The sequence below is a fragment of the Dermochelys coriacea genome, chromosome 4 (genome assembly GCF_009764565.3).
Source record: "Dermochelys coriacea isolate rDerCor1 chromosome 4, rDerCor1.pri.v4, whole genome shotgun sequence".
In the NCBI taxonomy this organism is placed as follows: domain Eukaryota; kingdom Metazoa; phylum Chordata; order Testudines; family Dermochelyidae; genus Dermochelys; species Dermochelys coriacea.
The window spans coordinates 12,215,340-12,242,325 of NC_050071.1; the positions used below are offsets into that span (position 1 = coordinate 12,215,340).

The 26,986-nt window shown below is 40.1% G+C and overlaps 1 protein-coding gene across 1 annotated transcript; it reads right to left on the bottom strand.

The window, feature by feature from the left end:
* Nucleotides 1–19,219, bottom strand: LOC119854740 (albumin-like). Its single transcript, XM_038399752.2, has 15 exons — nucleotides 19,091–19,219; nucleotides 17,599–17,659; nucleotides 16,512–16,644; nucleotides 15,134–15,348; nucleotides 14,269–14,401; nucleotides 12,761–12,858; nucleotides 10,443–10,572; nucleotides 9,284–9,498; nucleotides 8,480–8,612; nucleotides 6,590–6,687; nucleotides 6,071–6,209; nucleotides 5,179–5,402; nucleotides 3,327–3,459; nucleotides 1,977–2,040; nucleotides 1–242 (listed from the first exon to the last, which is right to left on the bottom strand). Exons 1-14 carry the CDS (start codon nucleotides 19,173–19,175, stop codon nucleotides 1,987–1,989), a joined length of 1,851 nt encoding a protein of 616 aa, XP_038255680.1. The 5' UTR covers nucleotides 19,176–19,219; the 3' UTR covers nucleotides 1–242; nucleotides 1,977–1,986.
* Nucleotides 19,220–26,986: the final 7,767 nt, after the last annotated feature.

Consider the following 26,986-nt stretch of genomic DNA (forward strand, 5'->3'; position numbering starts at 1 on the left):
ATTTGACTATAGAGTGTTGCAAACTTTTTGTATCACAAAATTAATCAACAGACTAGGACAATGAGGACTTGTTTAAAACTTGCACTTATTGTTAACAGCTGAGAAGTTTCTGAAGAATCTGTGGTTCATAAAACATTGAGTATTTTTTTAAACAGCATTCTAAACCACATGTCAGTGTCGCAGGGGCAGGAAGCAAAGTACAGAAGTTGCACAGATGAATTTCACCTTTCTCCATTGGTGACCTGGGTAGAAGGAGAAACAAAAAGGATGACTCGGTGAAACTAAAATGTACATCTAAACCACCAATAATTGTATATGACAGACAAGGTGGGTGAGGTAATATTTTATTGGACCAAATTCTGTTGGTGAGAGAGACAAACTTTTGAGATTAGATAGAGCTCTTCTTCTTTTCCCAAATCTGAAGAGCTATGTAAGCTCAAAAGCTTGCCTCTCTCACCAAAGAAGTCGGTCCAATAAAAGATATTTCCTCACCCACCTTGTCTCTCTAATATCCTGGACCAACACGGCTACAACAACACTGCACACAATAATTCTGTCTGTCTGATAACCAAAGGTGACACAATCCATTTGTGAAAGTACATGTGTGGTAGTTAAGAGTTCTGTTCACATCATCTAATTGTTTTTTTTGTTTTGTTTTGTTTTTAAATACAGTTTAAGATTGCAGGATCAGAGCCTCTGTACTCCGAATTATTCACATGCTTAACTTCACACACTATGTGCTTGATTCTGTACCATTCAAGTCAGAGTTTTCCATTAACTTAAATGTGAGCAGGATCTTGCCCTATGAAATCATTTGGGACTGCTCACATCACAAAGTTAAGCATGTGAGTAACTCCTTGTAGGATTGGGACCATAATGCTTCTCAGTGTTGTAAGTCAGACTTCCATTGTCAGCTCAGCATAGGAATGTCCTGAGTACAGCTACATCTGTGCCAGAAGACCAAGTTAAAGCACAGAGCTCCCCAACTCAGTTAGAGCCTTGATCACATCCACACAAGTTGTATTTGTGTTCTATCTTCAGTCATGGAACAGGGTTAAGATACAACCCACATTTAGCCATCTTGCAAAGGGATTAGTAGAGAATCATATTGTAACTATATATGCAGTTGGACAGGTCTACCATGTTTCTAAAACTCAATGGATCATGTTGCCGTAATATCTGAACACCTTACAAATATTAATTTATCCTTCTAACATCCTAGTGAGGTACTGTAAGAACTTCTCCCATTTTGCAGATGAAGAATTAAGGTAAGGAGAGACTGTGACCTGCCCTCAATTTAGGAATAAAAACTGGATTTCCAATTCCTAAATCCCAGTTTAGTGCCTTAACCCCCAAAACCATCCATTCTTTCTTCCTTTGACCAATATGCAGTCTTGATGATGGTTGTATGGCTATCACAACTAACCTATCTGGGATGATTTAGAGGTCCAAATACAAGTCAAAATCATGAATGAGATTTACAGTTCATAGTTTGGGTTTTTCAAAAGAGCCTAAGGGAGTTAGACACCATCTCCTTAGGTTCCTTTGAAAATCCCAGCCTGATCTTTGGCCTGGTCTAAAAGGTGAAATGTATGAAAATTACTATGAAGGTTTCTTTGTCAGCCTGTGTCATTTAGATTAAGAACCCTAGAATTTCAGCAGAATGTTGATTATTCTTCGGATTGGGCTAGCCAAAGTTAGTGAGATGTTCAGTGATGATAAAGGAGTAATTAGGAAACCTCTTCTGAATTTGGGAAGAAAATTTTGGCACATTCTCTGTAAGAGCAAAAACTACATAGATAAGGGGCCAGGACCATCTTTTTGTTCTGTGTTTGTACAGGACCCTAGAACAATGAGATACTGGTCCATTAGTAGGCCTCCTAGGCACCACGGTAACACAAATAACCACAAGGAAGATATCTGACATTAAATTATGTGCATATTTGTTCTGAGCAGATAAATATTGTTGCTGTTACCTGAAATGCATTAGACTCCGACAATTCCTAAAATGGCTTTAATTTCAGCTATCAGTTTTGGATCCTGGGAAAAGATTGCAAATATTTACAAGAGAGAATCAAAGAAAGGAAATTGTATAGTATTTGAACAAGAAGCTTCTATAAGCTAAATTCTACAGCCTGTGTTACACAGGAGGTTTGACGAGATAATTATAATGGTCCTTGTCCTGAAGGGCTGGTAGACCTGTAGCAGCTCTGCCTGGGAGAGGCTTGCTACAAGAGATCATACTTTATTCTGCAAACTCAAAGTGATAACACATGTTTATATAAAAATTTATTTCCAAAAGATTAATATCCTATCTGCCTGTAATATGGCCTTGTATTTTTAATGTACCCACCTATGTGATATCTGAGTAATGAGAAAAAAATAAAATGCATAATTAGTCTAAAATACCCCAATTCTATATTTCAGTTATACACTCATATGAACATATTAAATATATGGATGATAATAGAAGTAGCATTAGAGGATAAATCATTATTAAAATTGGATGGGGGACCATTTTAAAGGGAGGGTATGTGTCATGAGAGCCAACTGAGTAATTCAAAATAAGAATATTTGACAAATTTTAATACTTTCTCTGAGTTGTCTGTGAGTCTTAAATTAGTTTTCCAATTTCTGTGAATAATTCTTAGTAGGTCGCTCCCAAGTAGCTTTTTCCAAATATTTGATTTTTGAATTTTGAAATCTGAACTTTTTTGACTGGACACAAGTCACATTGCACACTTCTGTCTCCTGACTGGATAAGCATAAAGCTTAGAACTTCCAGAAATTGCTTTCTGACACTGTTCTCCAATATTTGCTTAAAATTAACAGTCTCTGTTCTTGTCTGCTTGAATATTCAGCAAAAGCAAAAATCAAAAGGAGTTGGAGGGCTTAGTCAAAGGAAACTTGTTTAAAAGTTGGAATGAATGTCCACAGAACATAATTTGCCCAGCTCTTCCTCTTTCCATGTTATTATTCAGACCTCTCTGCAATTATGCAGATGCAGTTTTTATTTGTAATCCTTACAGCTCCTATTTTGGATGTCCTAGAAGAATCTTTAGCACAAAGGAATGTTGGATGCAAACTCAAGCAGATTTAAACATATCTTTTAGATTAAATAAATTCTCTATGCATGCATACACACACACGCGCGTATGTATGCATATATATTGCTGTAGAGTATATCATCTAGGCAAAATTATTGCTTCTTCACACACAGAGCCATTCTAGGTTGCTGAACATTTGATTAAAATGTATATATTGACATTCTCCATGCGTGCCTTTAATCAAGAATATACCCTCAATACATGAAAATAGTGAGATACCTCTACCGCAAAGCATGCTTTATGTTGTTCGGCTGTGCAGCACTTTTGTACCATGCCAGTAAAATCTGTAAAGATTTTCTTTAGCTGTTCATCTGTTATAGTGGTCTTTAGTTTAATGAGGTTGACAAGCAATCTGAAACAAACACAAAATGCAGCAAAGTAAAATTAATACTAGTTATTGTGACTTGAGTTACCAATTTGTAATATCACATTTCCCTGATTCCTGTGCAGATCCAGGGCCTGTTGTGGCTTTACAATATGCTCCATAAGGGCCTGATCTGATGTCCAGTGAAGTTTAAGGGAGTTTTTCCATTGATTCCAAAGGACTTTGGATCAAGCCTAAGTGTAGAATGTAATAAAACTATGCAGAGGAAACTTTAAATAACCACCAGCCCTGCTTCTGCCACTCCACCTACAACTCCAGCCTCACAACACTGTTTGTCCACTGCTCCCACAATCACCTTCATCCCTTTTGCAATATTGCCCCTATGTCTGGAACAGACTTCTTGCACAGATTGGCAAAAAGCCACCATCAAAGTCCCTCTTTAAGACCTAACCTCTGCTAGGATGACTATGTGAAACTGGCCAATTTAGACCCTTTTTAGTATTCAGAGAAAATAACACCTTACTTAGCATAGCACAGCTATGTATTGGCTAATGCTGAATAACCATGTCCTCTTATTGATGTTATCACTGCCTAAAGTCGGTCTCACATGCTGCTGGATCCTAAAACATAGAAAATTCTTCCTCTTTAAAAACCAAAAAAACTAAGCTACATGAGCTGTCCGTGAAGTGAATTAACTGGACTATTGGAAATTATTGCTCAAAGTTTCAGTGCAATGGGTCAGATCCTCAGGTGGAGTATACTGGTATAGTCAGTTGACTTACACCAACTGAGGATTTGGCCCACTGAATGCCTACAATTGTGAAAATAGTAGCTGCAAAGCCCTGGCTAGGTATAAAATTCATCACATTAGTAAATGATAATGTGTTGACGACTCGCTGGTAAGACTACCATAGTGCTATTGTAGCAAATGATTCCGCACTGTGTATGGAAAATTTTAGAGACAAGGTGTGGGCAAGGTAATATCTTTTATTGGACCAACTTCTGTTGGTGAGAGACAAGCTTTCAAGCCACACAGAGCTCTTCTTTAGGATTGGGAAAGGTACTCCCAGCATCATACAAAATGCATGGTGGAACAGATTGTTTAGAAATGAGCAGTTACAATATGTATGTATGTATGTACAATATGCAAGGGACTATTCAAGGTAGAGTGGCCCAATAACACTTACCAATCATAGGACAAAAAGAGGAGGTTAGCGAGTTACAGATTGTTGTAATCAGCCATAAATCCAGTGTCTCTGTCCAGTCCATAATTTTTAGTGTCTAGCAGAGTATTGAATTGAAGCTCCCAGGCTCGTCTTTTGAAGGTGTTGTGCAGGTTTCCTTTGAGGCTGAGGACTGAGAGGTCAGATAAGGAGTGATCGCTTTGTGAAAAGTGTTCACCACAGGTGATAGTGTGTTTTTTGTGTTTTATCATTTTCCTGTGCAAGTTCGTTTTGAGAGCATAGTGATTGTCTGGTTTCACTCACCTTACATTTTGCTGGGACTCTGGAAGTACCTTTCCCACACCTGAAGAAGAGCTCTGTGTGGCCCAAAAGCTGGTTTCTCTCACTAATAGAAATTGGTCCAATAAAAGATACTACCTCACCCACCTTGTCTCTCTAATATCCTGGGACCAACATGGCTACAACTACACTGCATATGGAAAATTATGTTAAACTGTGACTCTCCTTCTCTATCAGAGCTTAATCCTAAAATCTGCTGTGAATTAGCAGACAGACATCTTACGTTAGCTGTTTTATATGCTGTGTTTCAGCAGGAGCAGTGCACCAATCTTCATGGAAGGTGAACAGTTCAGGGGTGAATTGAGGGGGCTTGTAGCTTTCATCAACTCCCATCTTGGTGAAACACGGTCTCCTGTCAGCATATGAGTCATCACAGCAGTGTGTGACTTTTTCATTTATAGGTGTAGCCTCCTGTCTCACGCACATATCCTGAATCACCATGCTCAACTGAACAAAGAAAGAGGAAGAGCAACAAAACAAGGTTCAAAGCACTCTTAGCTTTAATGCTAATAAAAGCAATGTACGTTCCTAATGTTCAATAGTATAGGCAGGGGTGCTGGCAGCTTTCACTTCTTGTTAAGCAGAGCTCCCATGAAAACAGAATGAAAACATTCAATCATTCTGGAACTTCTCAGACTTAGACAAGTGATTGTCCTAGACAAAAGTTGCCCTTTCTAAATCATGGTCTCTCCCATTGGATGCTCTTTGCTAGTTTCACAAATGGCATCACTTCCTAGCAAGATGAGCCCACTGCCAGATCTAGACCCTTGTTCAGAAATGCCTAAATCTTTAAACTGCTTTCAAATAAAACCTATTTCACAATGTCTTCATGGTAACCAACATTTGGGAAACTCATCTCCATTTCAAATGGGGCAGATTTCCACCTATGCATTTGGAAGCCTAACTTTAGGCTTCTATTTAAAAAAAAAAAAGATATTGGCCAATGTCTCCATTAGAGAGCATACTTTGTACTTCCTCCTTAACAGGATGTTGAACCTTCAAGAACAAAATTGCTGCTCTCTCTGCATTTGGGCAGAATACCTAGAGTTATAAAGGTGCAGTACACAGAAAACACATCAAAAAGAAAGCTACAGTAAAGAAAGAAATGTACTCACATGTCCTTCTAAACAAGGTATGTGTCTAGCTTCAGTTTGCTGGCAGCAATTACTACCAATGGCTGCCATTTTCTTTGAGATTTCAATCAATGTTTCAGGTGACACTTGAAGCATTTTCCTGGTGTAGCGGCCAAGGATACTGAAATAAAAAATATACTAGATTGTTCAACTATGAAGAAAATTTTTAAATAAAGCACCTCGATAGGGCTGTTCAATGAAATACAAATATATCGGTCCAAAGCTGAACTAATTTTTTGCATTCTTAGCCGTAGTAACAGAAGCAGCAATGAATCTACCATTACATGCACTGTGGAAGCCTACATTCCTGTTCATACCATAACTTCTAAATACTCTTCTTCTTAATTGGAATAATGGCATCGTCTGCACTGCTAACTGAACAAATGCTAATGGTTAAATTGTACCCTTGTCTTATTCATTTGGGTCTGGAGAATTTCACCTTTATAAAATCCCGAATATTCACTATATAAACATGGAACTACTCCAAACAAAGAAACATACACTTTTTGGAAGTCATGTTCTCCCAAGCTGGCGAGGAGATCACAGTTAGTTTTTACTATTTCCTGAGACTCCTGGATGTGACTCCTGAGTTTCTCTTCCTGCAAGTAAATATAATCATTATTAGAGCCAGGTTATCTATCTAAGGCTCTCATTAGAGCATACACCCAACTCACAAAGAAACTTCTATCTATCCCATTTAGGCCCTTTCTATTCATAAATATTCTGTCATTTCTGAGGTACACCTATGGCCCTCATCACCAGTGTGTCTGAGACCCTTGCAATCATTATTGTATTTGTCCTCACAACACCTGTGCGGTAGGAAAATATTCTCAATATACAGATAGGGACCTGAGTCACAGGCAGCCTAAGTGACTTGCCCAAGGGCATGCACCAAGTCTGTGGCAGACTAGGGAACTGAATCTTATATCCTGAGTCACAGACTACTGCCCTAACCACTCTATCGTCCTTCCTCTTGAGAATGACCTTTGACTTGTAGGAATTTGTTCATTATTCAGAATTATTCACTCCTAGTGTGAATGTTCATTTAGACAGTATACATCGTACTTCTTCTGTCTATGAACATTCTTATGAAAATATTTTTGCTCACACAGACATCTGTGAAAAGTGAACAGAAGGTTCACAAATGCTATAGAAGCAAATAGTTGGGTTTTAAATGGAAAAAAGTGTTTGTGCACCACTTTAGTTTTAATGCAGTTTTGTCCAGGTTTGCAAAATCATAGCGCCATAAATTTTCAGGATCAAAGAGAATAGTATAACCATTTATTTTGATGTCCTGCCTATCACAGGTATAGAATTTCACCCAGTAATTCCTGCACTGAGTATAACAACTTGTGGTTGAACTAAAGCATATTTTAGAAAGACATCCAATCTTGTTTAAAAGTCTCCAAGTAATTAGCCATCTATTACCCAAGGATGTAAATTCTTCCAATAGTTAATTATTCTCACTGCAAAAATTTGCAACTTATTTTCAGTTTAAATTTGTATAGCTTCATCTTCCAGCAATTGACTCCAGTAGCACTGTAAAAAGAGCTTATGCAAGTTGTCGCCTTCTAACGAATCCACTTCCATTCTGTCTAGTTAGACTGTCTAACTGAATGGTAAGCTCTTTGGGAGAGAGACTGTTTATATACATTTGTACAAGGCCTTGTACAATGTGTCCCTGATCCTCACTGGGGCCACTGCCATTGCTGCCATTAGTCCTATTATGTTAGCATAGGATTTTGAAAGTGGATTCAAATCCACCCATTGAAGGAGGTGAGAGGGGCGGAAACGCTTTACTTACTACATACAAGATGTCTGGAGTTTTGTTTTATTTTTTTATCTCTTTATTAAACCAATTTAGTGTTAATAAAAGTTACAGGGCTTTTAACTTTGGAGATCGTTCAAAGGATTAAAAAGAGAACAACAAAATTAACGGCAACATATGTTGTTCCACTCACATGCCTTAACCCTCAATTTGAGAGACCATTTCTGGAATGACAGAACTATCCATTCTCCGTGTTTGCTGAATCTTTAGCCCCTCTGCAGAAGTTAACATATAAGATGTCTCTATGAGGTTGCTTCTTTGATGTGCATACATGTGCATTAGAATTTAACTTAATGATCTCAGTCATTTTACATGGGCTCGGGATGCCTTATGGAGTTACTCTAATTCTTCATTCATTCATTCCAGAAAGCCATAGGTCTTTGTCATGAATGACAAACACAGAAATGCTATGTCATCTATGCAAATCCCAATTAATCCCCTTTATTAATCCCCAGTAAATCCCTAACCATCAGAATCCCATCGGTCACAATCAACTCATGAGAGTTCATCACCAAAACATTCTAATGTTTTCCTGTTGTGTGTGATTGAACAGTAGAACTTACTGCGTGACTATAACATTCAAAAGCACTCTCTTTTTTGCAGCACTCTTCCAGGATGGATTCATAGCCCTTAGCAATCCGCAAAAGCATCTGACTAGAGAACTCAGGATGCCTTCTCGAATATTCATAAAGAAATCTGTAACATGAAAACTGCCAACATTAGAGTTTAAGAATATAGTAGCCTCTAACAAGTAACATGATAACATGCTTGTCATGGGTACAATTTTTTTCCAGTTTGGCTACAGTTCTCCTGTGCACAGGTGATGGAGCAGCAGCCTGACTAATAGAGTACAGTTTTTGAAGCTATAAGAACAGTCTGTCAACAAAGCAGCTGATGGAGAAGCTGCAGCCCAGGGACAAAAAAACTTTTAAAATTAGATATTACAGATGAAGCACATGGAAATCCTGACTGTAAAGGAATCTCATGCCACTGACAAACTGAAGAGAAGCAATGATGACTTGCAATTTATCTTCAAAAGGATGATGGTAAATACGTGTCGCAAAATATGGGAATTACAATAGAGGAAAATGGATAGAATTTCAAGACGCCATAAGCGATAGGTCAGCCACTCAAAGAACCAGACAAAGGAATCTCTCCATTATATACTTGATTACAATACTCTGCAGGACAGATCCTCAGGTGGTGTAACATGACATAGTTCAGAGATGTCACCAGCAGGACATCTGGCCCTTTATATTTTAGTCATTTCAAATAAATATATTTCTGGCCTGTCAGTCCCACTGTGTACAAACAAACATAATGAGCTAAGGCTAGACACAAGAACATGTGACATTTACTATACGTACTCTGCCATGAAGACATCTTGACCTGCAGTAAAGGGTTTGCACACCTCCTTGTCTTCTATGTACTTCTTAGCTAGCAAGGGCAAGCCTTCAGGTGTGTCATCAAACTGTGCCCAAACAACACACTCACTTCGTTCCACCACTGGCTTCTCACAACAATCTTTTATTTTACTGGAGAAGATGTCTTGTTTAGAGCAGATATAGTTCACAACCTCTGCCTGCAAAAGGAATGATACTGTGTCAGTTAAAAGGCCTTTATAAGCAACTACTTATTTTTAGTTTCCCAGTTGCTTTTCTTTTTACAGTTTTGAGGCCAAAGTCAGAGCTGAGCTTGCCAATTTGTTAAGGAAATGGGAGACTCACTAGAGAAGGGAAACAGTTTTTCAGGAGGCTACACCCAAAACTCCATTAGGCTGCTTTCTGCCTAGTGAAGAGCAGCCAGAGCTAATGGAGTTCCAGCTGTAGGCACTGCTGTCTGCTGAAACATGGTTGGAGCCATGACAACCCTGGGCCAGCATGGGATGGTGATGTCCCTTCCTTTGTCATTAGAAAGCAAGAGGGGGTGAACAGTCAGGAGAGTTTGTGCCCACTAGAGCACGTGCCTCTCCTTCTACTCTTCTTCAGAGTAGAACCCAAGATCTCTGAGTTTCCCCGTTCCTCCGCTGTCAGCAACTATCAATGAAACCCACTTGCAAAGTGTCCCATCCCCCAAACCGATTAATGACCTACTACTACTACTGTCAGTCACTCCATAAATTCAAGTGGCAGAGGTCTTTGTGGTGAATGGAAAAGTTCCAATCCAACATGACAAACTATGTTTAAAAAATATTAACATGGAAAAAATAGTATGTAAGTGTCACATAATTAAAGACTGTATTATAATTATTATACACAAGCAGGCCAAATTAAGGTGGCACAGGCAAATTTATTCATGGCATTTCCTAACTTTTTTGAATGTTTGACTTTGCAACCTTACTGTTCTTTTAATGTAACAGATCCAGAGCTGGTGTAAATTGGCCCAATTTACACTAGCTGAGGATCCAGCTCTGACTTTTTAAGGTGCCAACCAGCCAAGAGTGTATAGGTGTATCATTGTAAGTGAATAGGCAGTGTTCTGATTTTTTCAAATATGTCAATACTAAGCATAAGCAATGTAACTTACCCTGTCATCTGTACATTCTATCATGTCACCAGCACAACACTCCATATGGACATGTGCAATATCCTTTACAATTTTGTAAATCTCTGAAAATGAAGCCTTAGGAAATTTTTGGCTAATTATAGCAAGAGTACTATAAAGGGAAAAAATCAGAAAAATGTCTGATTTAAAGCTCTGTATTGAAAATGAAACTTGCAAGTCATTACAATTTAGGTTACTCTAAATCATTATGGATTGGTTTAAATAAAGCAATTTTAAATAATTTATTTTAATCATGACTTAAATCAGCAAACAGAAGAGCTTGAATTAAATCAGTGATTTTCATCTTGTTTTATATTGTACTTTTTTAGGGTTTCCACTCTACCCCTAAAGAAAGTCTCATTGACTGGTAATCATTAAAACATGTTGATTTGTAACCAAATATAGCATTTACACTAAACTTGGTCATCTTCTGACTAACTAGGAGGATACACTTTATCTATACATATTTATTTAAGCAATTATATAGCTAAATTTACATTTATTCAGAATCTTAATTTTCACATTTTTAATTGTTAAAAATTTCTTATTTACAAGAAGCTGATTAATTTTGTACTTGTGATTTGTGTCAAGCTCTATTTGGGTGGAAATTCAAATTCAGTTAAATGCACAAAAACAGCATTTTACCTTGTTTTTTAGTTAAATAAAACTAATGATTTTAGAACTAGTATATCTCATTCTCTCACACCTCATTTCTGTTCATAGATTGGAAGAGGAAAACAAGCTTTTCTGCTGTTTGTTTGGTTTTGTTTTTTAACTCCCATTGGCTTCGTAACTTTAAATGACTAGTCAGTGAACTGAACTGAAAACAATATTCTCACTGCACCCATAGAAGAGGATTCTGCTGTAATTTCTTGGTTAAGTTTTTCAACAAACTGGTTCCCGGGTCTTATATAGTAACTACTACCAGGTGAGTGGCTTGACTTTCTTAAAATCTTGGCAGCAGCCATGTACTGTTTCATATATATTTTATTTAATCTAAATGTTTTAATAGATTATAATACATTTAGGCTTTAACATAAGATGCCATAATTTCCAATTTAATTTTAAATAGGATTATTTTTAAAAACTTGTATTTAATTTAAATGAAATACAATTTATTTTTTAATCATTGAATTGTATCCACCCTGTTTTAAATTACGCAGGGTTGAGGGAAATATTTCATCACTGGGAGTCTTTAAATTGGCTCTGTGTGTGGCTCTTCTAAAACAAATGCACTAGTTCAACTTCAAGTTATTGGGCTACTTGCAGGAATTACTGGATGTAATCTTTCTCTTCTGTTATGCACAAAGGTAGACTAGATCATTAGAAGGACCCTCTACTGACCTTAAAATCTATAAATCTGCAACTGAACTACAATTCTGCTGTGGATGGAGCTCCCTTTTGTCTTCTGAAACAGGCTCTGGATTCAGGGACTAGCATAGGAGGGGGGTTGTGGAGCTATAGGCACTACAAAATTTGTCCTAGTCCCCCTCCCCCCAGCACTGCCCTGCTCCAGCTTCTGGCCTCCAACCTAGGCAGGGCCTCTGGCGGGGGGGGAGGTGGAGCTAGCACTTACCTAAGGAGGAGCAGGGGATGGGATGACGGAGAGGGGCAGGGCCTCAAGGGGAGGTGCAGCCCCTCCAATTTTCTGTCTAGCCCACCTCAGCCATCCACCCCGCCCCCATCCCCCAAAAGAGGCTGGTGCTGCCCCGTCCAGATTGATTGATTGATTTTTGTCATTTACAAAAGTGCCCATCACCAAAATCTCCAGGCTATATATAAAAATTTGAAGAAAGGTAGATTAAGAACATCAAAGTCTTTGATTCTGAGGTAAGTAACACCATCTTATGCAACTCCATAGCTGAGCAAACAGTTTGGAGAAATGAATTCTAGAGATGGTTAAATCTGTCTTTAGCCCATGTGGCTAGCCTTTCACAAACATTCACCGTTAATGTAAAAAATATCATTCTTCCTTAGCATGTGTCAAAATACTAAAATTAACCCACAATTCTATTATACACTGAAATCAATGGGAGCTTAGCACAGAAGCAGAGAAGGAATTGGCCCATAACTGGGAAAACGCTTCCCTGGCCTAATCTTTACACTGGATTTCAGAACGGCTAGTCAGCACTAGTTATTCCTTCTGCAAAAAGCACCTCCGTATTTATTAGAAGGAGGAGCATCAAACTCAGCACACGCGAACAAGTTACTGATTTGTTTCTGATGCTTTTCTCTGATGTATCTTCAGGTCTTATGACAACCACTCGATTTTTATTCTAAAATAGGGGTCAGAGACGTACTCTGCTTGGAAAGTTCTTTCTCCAAACTTCTTCAGGATTCCACAGATGTAGGTGCTCTTCTTGCTCAGAAGTAGGACTCTTTCCTTTATCAAAGAAAGCTAGAGTAATAACAAGCACATTGTCACATTTCATGGATTAGAAAAGAAAAGGCTGGCAGCACCAGTTTAGAAACACAAAGGGCTCTTTCCTGATTAACTAAAAGTCCAAGCAAACCTAGAGTTCATTATGCAATCCTTAGCTCCAGCCCTTTATTTTGTGTGTGGGTGTATTGTGCACCCAAATTCTACTACTCGCCTTCTCTGTAAGAAGCACCTTGCTCTGCAAATAGCTCAGTTGATTTGAATGGGACTACACAGCCCTATGGTTGTAGGACTGTATGCTGCTCTCTGTGCCACCTGACCCACCACATTGAAATAACTGGGAGTGAATAGTCACTGGGTCTGAGTATTAGTAAAGGCAGAATTTGGCCCACAGCATTCTAAAAGTAGGTTAATGGCTAGATTGTAACTTCCCCATAAACTGTATGTCAAGGGAGATACTCTGCTACTGATCCATACTGGTACCAAATCATGAGAGCGCATGCAGTTGAAAAGAAAGCAGAACCAAAACTGTTAATGTTTCATGTCCTATCTGCTCAGGGCAGGAAGTACAGTGATTGCTTACCCCTGCATGCCTGGATCTAAGGTGTGTCTTACTCCCCCTTGCACCCCTGTACTGCATGCTGCTCCATCACAGTCTAGACCCAGGCAATAAGCGTGTGATTTTTTTTCCTAAGGAATGTATATTGCCCATATTTAGTACAGCTGAGCAATCATGATCACGGATTGACAGAATGGGTTGGGAAAGGAATAAAAATCTTGCAAAATTTTTGATGGTAAAAATGTATGCTCATATCATGAAATTTCAAAATGTGAAATTTTTCAACCCTCTGACTGTCTGTAACATACTGACTCGTTCATGAGCAGACAGTTTTCTGTGAGAGATATTTTTAGAAGATCAGCTTTCACACACAAACATGCAAAAATGTGATTTGCTTCCCCCCGCCCCCCACCACACACACACACACACACACACATTTTGCTGCATGAAGCCACCCCTTTATGAAAATTTCACAAAAAGCAAATTTTCCAGGCAATTAGATGACCTGGAACATAACTATAACTATTTTCACATAATTTTTATCAATATTTCCCCTGCCATTTTCACACACCACTACATTCAATGCCAGTAATCTGTCATTTGTGTGCATTGCTTTAAAAAAAACAGATTAGTGTATACAGATACGAGGGGGAAGAGAGACAGATTTTAATTTCAAAATTTCAAAATTCCTAGAGATTATTGTAAAAAAAATTGACAGAATAAAATTATTTGAAAAATGTTATTAAACAAGATTTGTTTGTGTCCCCTTAAGGTTAAAATTTTTCAATAAACAGAAGTACAGTTAAGAGCAGAAGGCAACTTTTTAATAGTTAGCAATATTTGGTTTTTCACACTGAAAATCTGAATACCTTTCCATCCAAGCAAATGCTAGTGTTGGCCTCTTTGCAACAGTGTTCAATTGTATGCTCAATGTCAACAGCCAGAGCAAGGATTGTGGGGGCATAAAGAAATGGGTGCCGTCTTGAGACCTCATAAATGTGACTGAAAATAAAATGCAAAACAATGTGTGTTACAACCAGCAACAAATAGCCTCTAGTCTATACAAAGCATTTATAAAACAATTCTATACTAAAACAAATCAGTTCTAGCTCAGGTAACTACCAATGATACATGCCCCGGATGGAGTTCTCAGCTGTATTGCAGATTTCCTTACATTTTCAGCTGCTTAGATTTTTGTTAACATTCTTTATTCGTTTATTTATTTTGGGGGGCAAAACTTTCAAAATTCCCTGATTTTTTTTTAAAGGGAAATAAACAAAAAAACCCTTTGAAAGAGGTTTTTGGGGAGAGCAGACTGCACATTTTTTCTCTCTCTTTTTAACATTTCCCTGTCTCTCTTCAGTAAAAAAATGAGAAAAGGAACAAGGGAAGGACGGGAAGAGAAATTCAAAAACCAGAAATGAAGGGGGGAAAGATTTGCCAAAAAGCAAGATTTCAAAGAAAATTCTCAAATGAAAAAATTCAATCCAGTCTAGCAACTACATTCAGTGAAAATTTTCATTAAAATTTTTAATTTTGACCAGCTGTATATTCTAAAAGCTGCATAAGTCACATAGTCTAGTGTTCACAATGTGTGTGTGCAGCGGTTTCCACACACACCCAGAGGCAATTTTTCTAAAATGTGCTCCTGTGTGGCAGTATAGCACAGGCAGCATGGTGAATACTGCTTTTCTCCACGACTAAAAATATCTAATATAAAATCAATGTTCTTACTGTGCCATAAACAACTCTTTGTTTTCTTGGAATTCCTTGCACATTACTTCAGGCTCGGGTCTTTGATATGGAGGAAGGAACCCTGGAGAAGAATGTTTGAATGACAGGAAACACTGATTTCTTTCAGGGTCAGCTTTGCTACAGCAGTTGGCCATTTCACCATATGCTTCACCAAGCATGTCTATTTTGCAGATTTCATCCAGGACAATAGTAGGCTGTAGGGGAAAATACATTGAGTAGGGTCAGAGTTAAGGTTGTTCATGGAATGTCTGATGTAAATTTTCAGTCATCTAGATTTTTATAAAATACATCTAATCTGAAAAGAATTAGAATTCATGAGTCAGAATCTCACCTGGTGTACATTGACATAGCTCCATTGACTTAATTAGAGTTATGCCAATTGAGATCACCTGAAAATCTGGTCTTATATTTATATTACTTTAATTTACCATTTTAATGCTTTATTATTGGGATAGATTCACTGGAGGTTTGACTTAGTAGGCTCTAGAACAAATCCTGCTCACCTTATGCAGGTAGCCTCACTGAAGTCAATGAGCATATGTGGGTGAATTTGGGAAGCAAGTGTTATTCCCATAGTTAAATATCAATTTGGGCAGCCTTTGAGATGAAGCCATAGGATTCCTGTTAGTTGAATTACCAGTTAGAATCAGCTAGAATACAGTTCCAAACTGGCACATTAACTATAGTGCTACCTATGAGCATATGTTAATTTGGCTGAGCCCAAGTTGCAAAATTCAGGTCTGGTTCCAAATGTCAAAGCATTCAGAATTCAGGGGTTTTCAAATTGGGATTGACTTGACTGGGCAAGCATCTGTGGAAATTTAATGCACTCAGGCTAAACATTTTCAAAAGTGCCTAAGGGCCAGATTTGCAGAGTTATTTTGGTACCTGAAGATGCATAGATGCTTAGGTGCCTACTACTGGGATTTTCTAAAATGCCTAAGTAAGCTAAATACCTATATGCATTTTAGACACCTAAGCGTCTTTGAAAATCTGAGCAAAGACTTAAGACCCTGCATCCCATTGAAAATGAATGGAACATAGGCTCATAAGTCATTTAGATGCTTTTGGAAATCCCACTCTCAAAATGTAAGAGAATCAAGCACCATGTTTCAGAATATATATACAATGGAGAGTAGCTCGCTAGCAGTATCAAAACCTGAGAGTCTTAAAGTTTTGTGATGAAATACCAATAAATAAGGAGTACTTGTGGCACCTTAGAGACTAACAAATATATTTGAGTATGTCTACTCTTCAGTGGTTTGCTATTAAAGAGTGCTACTGAGTGCTTTATCATAATGCTGTATTTGCAGTGTAAACAGAGAAGAATCACAATAACAATGGACTCTTTGCCTACCACTGGTTTCAAACACTCCGGGTCCTGCTCATTGGCAACACACTTGTGTGCAAGATCCATGACATCCTTCACCAGTTTAGCTATCTCTTCATAAGGGCACTTGTAGAGATACTGGGCAAATGTGATCAGGGCACTGAAACACAAAGCGAATTTTTAAAGATGTAGATGGGGGCGGGGGGAACCCTTCCCTGAAGTGCTAGTCTTCTTCTGGATTCAGAGACTTTGTTGGTATCTATGATAACCAGACAGAGAACCACTGAATGAAAGAGGCAGGTAAGAAGTTTGCTGTAGGCTCAACAAAATTAGTGAGGGCCAGATGTTCCAGGCGCCTCAGTACCAGTGTACACAAATTTGTATGCACAATTGTGCAAATGGCTGAGAGCAAAAATTGTGCATTCAAATGTCAAACAGATGCCTAAACTGAGAAACCACATAATCATATTTCCACAATCGGTATCCTTCCTTGTCCATTTCTCTTCCTAGTGAATGGTTTATCTTAACACTTCTCTAGCAAGACCATGACATAGACCATAAGAGCCTCAGATCACGGACTTTTCTTCTGTGTGTTTCCTGGAACTTGTACCCAGCACACCTGTAGGTGCTATAAGTTAATTATTATTGTCATTGTTAAATAATGAGATCTTCTGTTATCTCCACCATGGCTAAAAACCACATAGATCAAGCTGACTTGTCTCAAATAAACATCCTTTTGATCTATAAATGTGACTCCTTCAGTCATCCAGAGGGAATCACACTACCACACTACTCTTAGGCCCTAGCGGGTCACTGAGGGACTCTGACTAAATCTTGCAAGGAGCAACGTATTGTGTTGCCACAAGGCCAGACAATGATACTGTGGCTCACCCCTGAGCATCAACCAAATGTAGGATTGTGACTGCTTCAGCAAGCAAGTTTTATCCATATATTATCTAACTGGATATTTAGAAGGCTAAAATTTCTGTCACATTCTTTGTTTATATGTCTCGTGTATTCTATTGATTCATCTTAATGGGTTTTTTGGCCAACTAAAAATGTAAAACGATGAGGATGATTATCACTACAGAACATAACTCGAATGGTCACTTACGCTCCTTTAAAAGTCTCTTCTTTTAAATCATTGAAACGGTGGACAATCTCACTCTTGTGTTCTGAGTGGAAAAAGAAAAGAGAACAATGAGGATCATTTTTTACATTAGTTATGTATAGAATCATGCCCCTATAGCAAATATATTCTGAGCATTTGGGGTGGGATTTTCAAACATGTTCAGCATTAACCTAACTCTTGAACTCAATGGCAATTTTCCCACTGATTTCAGTGGGATCAGAGAAAGGCCAATGCTGAGCACTTTAGAAATCTCACCACTTGCTAACCTGCATTTCTGCTAATCCTGTATTCTCCCTCTCTCTAATGTCATCTCATCTGGCCCATCTATTTCACTTGCCATTGGCTACCCTGGCCTCTTACATGTGCTAATCTATCCTAAGTAAAATATTCCCACCACAGGCATTTTTCTGATTTAGTATTTAACTGCATAAGTGTGTTCCTATTTCAAGTATAGGAAATAACTACTATGAGTATAAAAGAAAAGGAGTACTTGTGGCACCTTAGAGACTAACAAATATATTTGAGTATGTCTACTCTTCAGTGTAGACACTACCTGTGCCGACAGGCTGGGTTCTCTCATTTGCATAGATAATCCACCTCCCCAAGAGGTGATAGCTCAGTCAACAGAAGAATTTTTCCATTGACCTAGCGCTGTCTACACAGCGACTTAAGCTGGAATAACTCTGTCACTCAGGGATGTGGATTTTTCACACCCCTGAGAGACATAGTTATGCCAGCCTAATTTTCTAGTGTAGACCAGGCCTATAACTATTGGCAAGTGTGGACTTTCAATGACAACCGTTGTACTATTCAAACTAGAGATGAAATGAGGACAATACATTTTGGTTTGGGGATCTGTTGGAAGAGTTTTTATTTTGCAAACTCAAAAGTAAAGTAAAAGTAAAGTTGGATTCTTGTTCCACTGTATGCAAATCACCATTGTCCTCAGTGAGTGGAAGTGTCATATAAAAGATTTCAGTTTGGCCTATCTGCAGTGAATGTAGCTTATGATTATACAGCATTGTTCATTCCAAGGCTCTTTGCAAGGTGTGTGCATAAAGCAATCATTCATCTACCACTGTACTTCATCCACCTCTGGGGTGGAACTTGGCAGCCATTCTGCCCTGATAACACTTCTCTATGATTTTTTTGAAGCAGTGAAGAACAATTACGCTGAGAGTAAAAGAGAGACTTTCATTAGATAAAACGTAATTACTACAGGTGTTATCTGGAAGGATATTGCTTCAGGCCTATCTAAGATTATGGGATTTCTGCATTCCTTTTTGGGGTGTGATTCTAAGGCTCCTGAAGTAAGTGGTAATTGTTTCATTAATTTCCATTGACTTTGGATCATGCCCTTAAAGTTCAGTTATGAAATGGCAAAATTAACTTCAACCAGTCACCAAAACAATTATAAAATACAAAGTTTGCAAAGACAGCATGAAAGCAAGTAGCTAATATAGATCTTTCTTACCTGCATCTCTAGCAGATCTTTTCAGATCTCTGGATATAGCAAAACTGAAGAGGAAAATAAAAGAAATAAATGCTAGCCACTTCATGATTGCAGCTTATTTTTTGGGGATGAATTATTCAGGAATGGTAGAAAGACTGATGGAAAGAGCATTGATTAATATACTCTTCTCAGGCCATGTCTGTAAAAGATTAACCATACACTAGACACTATCCATTTGGCCTGAAGATTACAAAATGGGAAATATCCTTGCCAAAAATGAATTTGATAAAATTATTTGTTTGTGATCTGGAATTTTTTGTTTTGAAGACCTGGTATATTCATTAGCTTTCCAACACCCAGACAGAAAAAGATTTGTGTAAATTACCTTCTCAAATGACATAAAAGGGATTCAAGGGAACTTATTAATGTATCATTTAGCCTAATCCCATAACCATGCATATTCGTAGCTAATATTTATACAAAAGTGATCTGTACTAATGGTGTGCAGGTAATGGTTTGGCTAGCTAGGAATATTAAGATCAGGAATTAATCTGTAATTGCAGCTATCTAATAAACTATTTTAAATTTTTTTTTATAAAAGATGCGGTACCAGATTCATCAGGAAGCACGGATGCTTTGCGCTGCTCCAATGACAGACATACACTGGACATTTAAGATGTATTTATGGTTGCTTTGCATGGGCAGAAAGAAGTCAGAGCTGCTGGTGAATCTGATTCTCTATTTGGCTAAAGAAAAATATCACAGGTTGATGTGATACATTGATTGAGTTTCCACATTTAATTGGCCCCAGAATTCTCAGAAAAACAAAAAGTAAAGATGTGGAATGACATATCCTGTGTTTGTATTCATATTCCAGGACACTTATGGAAACAAAGATGAAACTGGACATTAGAATGTACATGGCGCAAGGGAGAAAGAGCCCCATTTCAGACAATGTATCTCTGTTGTCTAGAAGATGGGATTGACCCTTCCCCATTATGTAGGACCAAATAGCAGCCCGCAACTTCTGGGAGATGACCTGAGGTAACATCCAGGAGGAAAGCTGGTCAAATAGTAAAAGATGTGAGTTGTGCAGTTTGACTTCTACATTTCATGGGTTTGAGTTATTCCTGATGATCTGAACAACTGGCGGAGAGTTGTGAAAATGTTTGCAAGTCACTAGTTTTAATACACATCAAAAAATGATTCATCCCAGGAGTGCTTTATTTCTTATTCACAATTCTCCCATTTTAAAAAATGTCATTCCACTAGTCAGAGAGATTTGGGGCCCAACCATGCAATAGGAATGACGAACAGTGATCGGTTTGCGAAGAGTTTTATGACTGACTGACGCATAGGCTGAAAAATATTTGTCCAAACTATTCAGTGAGTACTTTTGAATAACAGAGAGCTATACTGTCAGATGGTGTAAATTAGCAAAGCTCCACCATGGGGAATGCAGTGATTTGCACCAGCTGAGGATTTGGCCCATAGTTATTTTAAAATAGGGATCAGTTTATGAATGGAAAAAGGGGCTGACCTCATAACAAATATTATCATAACAAATGAATAATTCAACCATTCATAGCCCAATTACATAACTGACTTTCTACTGGACTCCTCGACCTCTTTGTTAATCACCCTTTAACTTTCCTCCAGTGAAGTGGTAGTCTGACCTAGAGTGGGCGGATTTTGATTTTGGCGGGGAGGAATGAAACAAGTCACTGGTGGAAACAGCCTTAAGCATATGCAAAGTAGAAAAAGTAGGAGAGTAGCACACGTCATGGATAGGCTTGAAAGAATTAGATTTTGATCAGTAAATGTTGATAAACATCAACTTCACTGTACACACACAGCTGACAAAATATGTCCCTCAATAATCATTTAAACTTTCAGATAGGCAAAGGAAGAAAAATGCTCCTTGGAAACTTATTAGAGTTTGATTTAAGGCTGTTTACTTTGTATATTTTGACAATTTGTCTTTTAACAATTATGAAGATATAACTTTTTGAGACGATTGTCATTAAATAATGATTAACTGACGCCCCCTATTGTCTGACACCTCCCGCCCCCAAAGTCTCCTGCAACTGTGAACATTTAAATCAATAAAAATAAAATGCTGAAAAATAAACATTGAAATTATATAAAAAAAGAAAAGGAGTACTTGTGGCACCCTAGAGACTAACAAATTTATTTGAGCATAAGCTTTCATGAGCTACAGTTCACTTCATCGAATGCATTCAGTGAAGTGAGCTGTAGCTCACAAAAGCTTATGCTCAAATAAATTTGTAAGTCTCTAAGGTGCCACAAGTACTCCTTTTCTTTTTGCAAATACAGACTAACACGGCTGCTACTCTGAAACCTGTCATCATATAAAAAAAGTAATTCTGCCAAATCTAGTCATGGATAAATTTAGTGCTTTCTCTTTAGGATTAACATGATGACTGTGCTAAATGCCCATTTGTCAAATGTTCCATATTTGTACAGAAAAGGTCGAAGCTAAAACAGCCAAGCTACAAGCTCTGTGTAATTCTAATGAACATGATCAGCCTATCAATACATCTTCTCCAGTCTCAATCCCAGTCTGTATGCTTTCCTCTCTCATCCCAAAATGGGACTCTGAGCTATCCCTCCTTCTGGGAGTTTTTAACCCCTTAACCTACCCCCATTATCTAAGTCCCTCCTCTGATGGGATGTACCAGGGCTTTTCTGCCCCCTGCTGGTGGCATCACCACCTTGACACACCCACATGGAGTGGGAACATCACCTGGGAAATAGGGGCAGCAAGTTTAAGTCTCCAGGCACTGCCTAGAGAACCACTCAGGCTCTGGTATTGGGGGAACCAACAAGACTTGGTCCTCCAACAGCTGGGAGGAGACCCAGCAGGTGAAATAAGAATGCTTGCCTTTTTATTATGAAGTGCTGGGTGGAGCTGGACCAGAACAAAGTTGCTCCCCAGTGCTAACAAAAAACATTCAGGCACTGGTCAGAACCTAATTATCCAATGGCACCTTCAAGTAAAAACCTGTGACAAACTGGCAGTGGTGATGGTGCTGTTTAGAAGGCTAGGTGGCCACTTTTTGTCAAATTTCAATTAACTGTTATAGGAGTAGAAAGCTCCTGCAAGCTTTAATACCTCCTGACTCCTCTCAGTCCTCTTCTCAGCTTCTCTTACTCTCTTACCCTAAACCTCGCTTCTCTCACTGTGTGATGGGGAGTGCTCCCCCTACTGGTCCTGCAAGAACTGAATTGCACCAGGTGAGCCTAATCAGACAACAAACAGGCGAGCGTTAGGCTGGAGGCAGCTAATTAGAGGGAAGCTCACCTGTGAAGGAACAGATGGAGTTTCTACAAAATCCAGGAGGCTGGCACAGAAGGTAGTAGATTACAAACTAGGCAGCTGGAAAAGGCTGTAGGAAGCTAGGTAGCTGTCACTCCCTGGGAAGAGCAGTCTTGGAGCTGGTACACCCAGAGAAAGGAGTGGAACTAGGAGTTGGTAGGAAGTAGTCCAGGGAAGGAGTAGGGAGGGCTGGGAGAGTAAAGCCCAGAACTGCTGAGCTGAGGGTCCCTGGGCTGGAACTCAGAGTGGAGGGCAGGTCTGGGTTCCCCTACCAGCCACTGAGGGAATGGCATTGGGGCACTGAATGGCAGACTGCCTAGGACTGTTGGTGGACTGACCCCCAGAAGGGGGAATACTGAGTGACCTAGCCAGAGGGCTACATCACAAAGAGGATGCTGTGGGTCAGGACCCACAGAGCTAGAGAAGCTACAGGCCAGAGTCGGAGTGACAGCATGCAAACTGTGGATGGGGATGATGACCTCAAGAGCTAATCCCCAAAGTGTCCCAGAGGAGGTGCCTGCACAGTGGTGAGTGGAGCATTCCATGACACACTGGAGTAATTTCTGTTAGACTTCAAATGTAATATGATATCCCTTTGGCTATTAAAACCCTTGTCTTTTCAACTACTGTCCCCACTACTCTTCTTCCCTTTGCCTTGAGAATGAGGTCTTCTCCCTCTGATTTGATTTTAATTCCTCTAATTCTTTCTGGGATCTTGTGCAGTTGTTACCATCCCCTGCCTTACTCCACTGAAATTCGTTCTCTCAGACATGGTTAGGAAGAAAATTCCCATATGGGCTGGTAATACCATAATTGTCTGCTATTAAGTCTCTTGCAACTTTCTCTGACACACCTGGTTCTGGCCATTGTCCGAGACAGGACACTAGACAATATATACCTTGGGTCTGCTCTGACATGGTACTTCCTATATTCCTCTTTTCTTATATTTTCTTCAATATTTGCTTAAAATTTTCCAGTTTGGGGAATATTCCTGCTTGTAAGTGTAAAACTTTAAAACTAATTTTAACTGTGTTGTGAAGCCATTTACCATGAATAGTGTAACAGTTGTTGCTGGGGAGTTACTTGAACTAGCTGCATTGTTCTGTTCTTTGACCTGCCTTTCCTCTGCACTCCCCTCCAATCCATCCTTCATGCCAAAAGCATTTTCTTTTCTTGTCACTCTGACCATATCAATCCATCTTCAAGCACTGTATGTTTGCTGGTTTCCCCTGATTTTTTTTTCTCATGCTGACTTTCATGATCCTGCACAGTCTATCCCTTGCTCTTTTTATCCTTCTTTCTTTCTCGCTCACAATATTCAGCCCTAGCTCGCCTCCCTTTGTATTAGTCTCCCACTGTGATTTCCATGCCTTCACTATGCCCCTTGTGCAGATGGTTCCATGCACCAAGCAACCTCTTTGCCTTCGAATTCCTCCTCAAAACACACTTGATTCTTACCCTAATTCCAGTTACCACTTGCACACCATGATCTATAGCTGTCTGGATAGTTTGTATTTGAGCTGGTGTGACCCTCTGAGTGGCACGTGTTACACTTCCTGCTCTGTGCCCGTCTACAGAGGTTGCGTGTTATTACAGTCCCCAGCTCTAGAGCCGTGGCTCTTTAGTTCAAACTACAGCAGCTTAGGGTCTTACCTCTGATGGTCTCTGGTGCAGTCCCTGGTGTGTCTGCCAAGAAGGCAGCTATCACACTGGTATGTCTCAGTCTATTATTTTTGTAAAGTGCCAGCCATAGAGTTGGTGCCCTCCCTCCCCCAAAGTCTATAACAATATAAGTATACTATAACAATATAAGTATACATTTTTATGGTCTGGTTCTTAAAAGGGCCAGATAATAGCCTGTGGAGCCTGTTTCCTCTAGATCATGGGTTATATAGAACCCAAATCACAAGAGTGATTTGGGTTCTATATAACCCATGATCTAGAGGAAACAGGCTCCACAGGCTATTATCTGGCCTTTTTAAGAATCAGACCATAAAAATGTATACTTACTCAGCAAAAGACATAAACTAATGGCTCATGTTCCCAAGTCATCCTCGAGTTCATGGATGAATGTGTCCCTTACATATTGATAGGAATTTCCTGAATAGCTAGGGTTGCCAACTTTCTATTCACACAAAAACAAACACCCTTGCCTCCGGCCCTGCCCCGTCTCCAAGGCCCTGCCCTTGCTCGCTCCATCCCCCCTTCCATCTGTTGCTCACTCTCCCCACCCTCACTCACTCATTTTCACTGGGTTGGCTCAGGGGGTTGGAGTGTGAGAGGGGGTGTGGGCTCCGGCTGGGGGTGCAGACTCTGGGGTGGTGCCAGGGATGAGGGGTTTGGAGTGTAGGAGGGGGCTCTGGGCAGGGGGAAGGCAGTTGGGGTATGGGGTGTGTGAGAGGGGGTGAGGGCTCTGGGTGAGGGGAAGTGGGCTCTGGAGTGGGGCTGGGGATGAGGGGTTTGGGGTACAGGAGGGAGATCTGAGCTAGAACCAAGACATTCAGAGGACAGAAGGGAGATGGGGCATTGGAGGGGGTCAGGGGTGCAGGCTCTGGGTGGCGCTTACCGCTGCTTCCAGGAGCTCTTTGAGGTATGTCCCCCAACCGGCTCCTACGCCAAGGCATGACCAGGCAGCTCTGTGCGCTGCCCCGTCTGCAGGCACTGCTCCCATGGGCCGCGGTTCCTGACCAATGGGAGTGCAGAACTGATGCTTAGGGCAGGAGCAGCATGCAGAGTCCCTGGCTGCCCCTATGTGTAGGAGCCGGAAGCGGGGACATGCCACTGCTTCCGGGAGCCACGCTGAGCCACGGCAGGCAGGAAGCCTGCCTTATTCCCACAGCACAGCAGACCGGACTTTTAACAGCCTGGTCAGTTGTGCTGACTGGAGCCGCCAGAGTCCCTTTTCGACTGGGCATTCCGGTCGAAAACCGTACACCTGGCAACCCTATGAATAGGGCCTCAACCCAACAAATCACTTAAGCACATGCTTAATGTTAAACATTGAGTGGCACACTTGAAGTCAATAGGACTTCTTACTTGGTTAAAGTTGATATTCATGCTTCAGTGAAATGACACTATGATGTCAGTACTACTCAGTGCTCAAAGTTAAGCATGTGTCTAAATGTTTTACAGAATAGAGGTCAATAAGCCTAACACAGACAAAAAATGAAAAACTAAGTCAAATTTAAGGTTGAGAGGATATGTCAGTAGCTGATTGTAAAACATTATAGAAATAAAAAAAAACACGAGAAACCCATGTCATTTGGGGTAAAAAGTTAAGGATTTTTGTAAGTCTTTGAAAAGGAAAATGCTAGTTAAAAAATAGCAGAGTTGGTATGGCTAATATTCCCTTCCAGAGAGACTCCAAAAGAAACAGATTTCCAGATCCACCTTGCTTCCAAAGTCTTGGGCAAAGATTGTCTTCACTTTCTATTGCTGCCATCTACACTAGCCATGAATCCTTCGGTGTAAATGTTGTCTGACAACAGGCAGCCAGACATGAGAGCAGGGATGGCAGACTTCTTCCCTCTAGTGGCTGGATTTGAATCAATGCATACAACCTGAACACATGACCAGAGCTTAAGCTCTAACCAGGTCTCTCAGCATATGTCTACGTTGCAATTAACACCTATGGCTGGCCCATGTCAGCTGGCTTGGGCTAAGGGGTTGTTTAACTGCAGTGCAGTCATTCTGGCTTGGGCTGGAGCATCCTAGAGCCCAGTGTCATGACCCACAGGTCTCAAACCAGGATCTGCAGGATTTATAGATGCAGCCACACTCCAACTGTCCATCTGGCAGCCTGCTGATGCTTGCTTCCCTGGGACCCATGAGCCTCAGCCCCAGATTCAGACTCTGCCCCTGCGCTCCTAGTGGCAGAGTCCCAGAGCAGTTGATTGGCCTGATGGGCCTACTTAAGATAGCAGCAGGAACAGGGAGCTGCCAGAACAACTGGGCTACCCTGTTCTGGATTTTGTTCCTTGTACTTCCCTGGCTTATTTCCTAGCACCATGACCCAGCATGGCTCCTGGCATCTTTGTGGTTCTGATCTCCAGTTTCTCTCCTGCGTCTGACCTCCGGGTATCCTGACCCAGCTGATTCCTGACTCTTCCTGTCTTGTGACTGTGGACTCTGGCTCTGACTACTTGGTCTGGCTGCCCACAACCCAGTTGCGACACCCGGACTCTAGCCCAAACTTGAACATCTACAGCACAATTAAACCGCCCCATAGCCTGAGCCCCACGAGCCTGAGTCAACTGACATGAGCCCGCCGGGGGTATTTAACTGCCATGTAGACATACCCTAAGTGTCTGTAGACAGTAACCTCTGGTAAGCCTAGAGGGAGATGCTAGGATTTGTACTAAGTCTATCACATCAGGAAGCTGCCCTTAATGTAACTTATTGACAGCTTCCCCTTCCCAACCACTGTCTTGCTTTCTGGGGGTGGGAAGGAGTGTGAGGGAGTTTGTCCTGTGAAAAACCTAAACTGCACCAACAGCTTTGCAGCCAAGACCTTTCTTGGTGGGGACATATGGAATTGGAACATTTTTAAAGGGTGCTCTACTTTGGGAATTGAACTG